We start from the raw sequence: 4,519 nt of genomic DNA, 5'->3' as shown, positions 1-4,519 counted from the left end.
TCTATCTCTCTATACACGTATATATCTATATGCATATCTATACAAATGATCCGCTTGTCGCTCGTGTTCGCCTAGAGATCCCTCATCAACCCGACACCTTCCTTCTCACTCTTTCTTTCTCACTCTTTCTTTCTCACTCTTTCTTTCTTTCTTTCCTTCTTTCTTTCTTGTGTAGGAGCGGGGCAGATAAAGGTGACGAAGGATGGATGTGTGTTGCTTCACGAGATGCAGATTCAACACCCCACAGCTTCGATGATCGCACGAGCCGCCACAGCCCAAGACGAAAGCACCGGCGACGGCACGACCTCTTCTGTCCTTCTCATTGGAGAGCTCCTTAGGCAGTCAGAACGGTATATATATATATATATATATACACCTACACATGCACATACACATTGCTACATACATGCATTCACCTTCGCATACTCATGCATAAATAGTCATACATACGGAGCTTCTCGCATGTACGTTGCCTATTCGTATGTGGAGATGTGCGTCCATGTATGTCTAGGTCTCTCTCTCTCTGTGTATATGTATGAATGGGTACCTCTATCTACAAGACCTGATGGGGGAGGGCATTCACCTCTTTAAATGTGAATGCCCTCCACCACCTACTATATACATAGACGTATACATGCCTACATGTATAGATGGCTATCTATCTATCTATCTATATGTATGCCTAGATGTATGTATGCCTACATACATATAGATCTTTGTTTATATATGAGTTTCGTCTCTATCATGATGACTATAGCCTTCGGTTTGCTTCCACGATAGACGCGTCCTTCAAATCCCCTCTCGCTTTTCTCCCTATACACATCTCCACCACGTACATCTACACAGCGATACCTACCTCTCTTTCTCTCTCTAGAGACACGGGCTAGGAATCCATTTGTCTGTATACACATACATCTCTACGTATACATGTACCGACGTATCTATCTCCCCATACATATGTCTACCTCTAGATGTGCATATATATATATATATATATATACATATGTATGTATCTATCTCTATATACGGAGTTTTCTCCTTCTTTTCATCGGCTCTTGAATCTTTCTTTCTTCTTTCCTTGCGTGTGTGTTGGTAGGTGGGTATTTGAGGGTGTTCATCCACGAGTGTTATGTAAGGGCTTTGATAAGGCGCGTATGAAGTGCCTCGAAGTCTTAGATCAAGTAAGAGATAAAAGTACTTTTAAGATCCAAGAGAAAGAAACTCCATGATGGGCGTAATGATGAGAAAGAAGTGAAAGAAAGGATAGAAGAATAAGGAGAAAGTTACCTTCACTATTCTCTCACTTCTTCCTCATCTTGTTCTTTTCAGCGGCGTGATTTGGGTCTTTACGTCTCTGTTAACACTCTTCTCTTCAAGACAGAGAAAAGGCAACTCTATTCACATCATACACGAGTCCCGATCACGTACCATTTCTATCTATCTATTCTAAATCTATCTATCTTTAATCTGTCACTCTATATTTCTGGAGCTGTATTTATCTAACTCTATTTGCTTGTCTTTCTTTCTTTTTGGTATTTAGACATGCGTGTCAAGCGAGGGTGCATTGAGAGATATGATTCGTTCTGCATGCATAGTGATACCTATCCATCTACAGCATGCATCACTTTACACCTTATACATATCTGTACACCCTACATACACAATACATCTACAGGTAGATAGAGACATACATACATACGTATATACATATATATATATATATGTACAGACAGATAGAGAGACAGACATGTGCCTACATATAGATGGGCATCTGTATATATAGATACTCTGATATGTTTCTTTCTTTCATTCTTTCTTTCTTTCTCTCTCTCAGGTGAAAGTAAGCATATCTCCTTCTTCTTCTTCGTCTGCTCTCCCGGATCGCGAGATTCTCCAGTCTGTGGCGCGGACGTCTTTAAGGACGAAGCTTAATCCCTCTCTTGCCGATAAGCTTACCAACGACGTGGTGGATGCGATCTGTATTTTGGCAAGCAAGGATAATGGTCAAGATGAACAGGCAATGAAGATGAAAGAAGAAAGAGAAGGAGGTGCAGATCAGCATCAGTCTCCTATCGATCTCTTTATGGTCGAAATTCTTCACATGCGCCAAGGCCTAGCTAGCGAAACAAGACTCATACGGGTATCAATGCATGCATGCATGCTGGGACGCTTGCTGGTCTTCTGCTTTTCCTCGTTCTTTTTCTTCTCTCATGGATGATAGTCGTGTCTCCGTCTCGTGCCGTGTGTAAGGAAACAGGGGCACATGCACAGAAAGTGTGGGGAGACACGTTGTACCACCTAGCCAAGCAATAGGAATCTATTTCAAGATCTCTTCACTCAGTACGATATCTCTATCTATCTTTAATCTATCTTTAATCTATCTATCTATCTTTAATCTATCTTTAATCTATCTTTAATTGCTCCATCTATCTTTAATCTGCCTATCTCTCTTCAATCCATCTATCTAAATCACTTGTAGTTAGCTAGATCTCTCTAAATAGGTCTCTTCGGTTTTTTCTCTTCGCAGGCGGGGATTTCTGTCTATCTCTACAGCTAGCTAGCTAGCTAGCTTCTTTCTGTCGGCGTGTCTATGTGTCCTTCTATCTTGTTTTCTGTACTTTGTGACTTCGTACATGTCTCTATATCATCTCTCTCTGGTTGAAGAAGAGAAGGAAATCTCCAGTTAAGCAGTGAAGTCTTTCTTTCTTACTCTTTTTCTTTCTTTCTTTCTTTCTCACTCTTTCTCTTTCTTTCTCACTCTTTCTTTCTTTCTTTCTCTTTCTTTCTTCTCTTTTTGTTTTTTCCTTGCGCAGGGTATGGTGATGGATCACGGGGCTCGTCATCCAGATATGCCTACAAGCTTAAAGAATTGCTTTATCTTCACATGCAACGTCTCGCTGGAATACGAAAAGTCGGAAGTCAACTCAGGCTTCTTCTATTCCTCTGCAGAAGAACGCGAGAAAATGGTCGAAGCGGAAAGGAAGTTTACCGATGATAAAGTCCGAAAGATCATCGAGTTCAAGAGACAAGTAAGGAGGGAAAAGGAGGGGTCTACGAGTCAGATCGGCCCTGCAGAAAGACAGAGAGAGAGAGAAGGATACATAGACATCCACATATCTACGTGGAGACATATCTGAAGAGATCATCTGTCTCCGAAAAGACAAGGTGTCTGTACACCGTCTACTGATATATATACAGAGAGAGATATAGATAGCTAGATAGATAGATGGAGGTCTGTAATTCTTCGGAGATGTCGATCTTTGCTGAAGAACGAGGGGTGTGTATATATATAGACTGTCTCTGGGGAGAAGACGTACGTATGTATGTATGTCTATGTATGTATACAGACAGTCGGGTACTCGAGATAGACAGAAGAAAAGAGAGAGGGGGTGCTTAGAAGTAGAAGGGACGTCGTTATCTATGATGAAAGATCTTGGATAGGAAAAGTGTATGCATGCGCATGCAAACAGCAGAGAGTTTTCTTCTTTTCATCTCTTGATCCAAAACAAGCTTGGGGGCTTCCCTCCATCTCTGAGAAGCGACAACATGGGGAGATCTAAGGGGGTGAAAGACACTTGTATCCTCATCTTTTTAAGCAGTCCTCCTCCTCCTCCTGCTTCCTCTTCTTTTGCACACCTCTCATACTCGGCAGGATCTCTTCCTCACTTCTACGTGGGAAATACGTTTGATGTATCCACACTACATATCATACATACATGTATTGACATATATACATATATACATCTATATTATATGCACATGATATGGTATCTACCTATATCTATCTCGACCGCATACATATCTATCTATATATATATATGCGGACACTTATATATGTATATGTATATATATGAAATATACATATGAGTACACATATGTGTAGGATAGGTGGGTATGAGAGTGTTGGTGGTTCGTAAGTTTTGAAGTGGAGAGAAAAAAGAGAAGAAGATGTAGGGCTGGATGAATTGAAAAGTTTCTTCTGGAAAGAAGAGCAAGAGGAGAGGAAGAAAGACAAGGTAGAGAGAGAGAGAGACGTGTGTAAAGTGAAGAATCCCGAGGTTTCGTCAAATGCATTAGGTGTATATACACCCGAGGTGATTGACACTAGTGTTCTAGCTCAGCACTAGTGTGCGTCTGCATGCATATTCTTCATATTTATATATATATCTATCAATCTATCTACCTCTCTATATGTATCGTTACCTGTCTTGTACTTTCACCTCTTCTTTGCGGAGAGTGTCTTGATCATCTTCCCTACATTTTCAACTCAATTTGTGTGACGTGGTATTCTCTACTCCTGTTGCATAAACGCCGATGGACTTTAGCAGAGACTTCGTCCTTATACTCCATACCTCCGATGGAGGAACGGTGGATGGGGTGTACGTACACCTGATGAAAGAGGATGGTCCCTCCATCTTACAGTCAAGTTGTTTCTTTTCATGTGCGATCTATCAACATACCTGGCGATGTCTTCATTTCTTTTCTTCCCTTCTTTTTCCTTCTTTTCTTTCTTCCTTTT

At 40.9% G+C, this 4,519-nt stretch overlaps 1 protein-coding gene across 1 annotated transcript; it reads left to right on the top strand.

The window, feature by feature from the left end:
* Positions 1-154: 154 nt before the first annotated feature.
* Positions 155-3,026, top strand: CSUI_010991 (t-complex protein 1 subunit zeta; the record flags this gene model as incomplete). The annotated part of the gene is made up of 4 exons (XM_068071092.1): positions 155-350; positions 1,097-1,181; positions 1,835-2,140; positions 2,814-3,026. Coding segments are annotated over exons 1-4 (729 nt in total), but the record flags the coding sequence as incomplete, so codon positions are not given.
* Between the last annotated feature and the right edge of the window lie 1,493 nt (positions 3,027-4,519).

The sequence above is a fragment of the Cystoisospora suis genome (genome assembly GCF_002600585.1).
Source record: "Cystoisospora suis strain Wien I chromosome Unknown contig_9182, whole genome shotgun sequence".
Classification (NCBI taxonomy): domain Eukaryota; phylum Apicomplexa; class Conoidasida; order Eucoccidiorida; family Sarcocystidae; genus Cystoisospora; species Cystoisospora suis.
The sequence above is the reverse complement of the archived record's forward strand: the minus strand, read 5'-3'. Positions and strand labels throughout refer to the sequence as shown.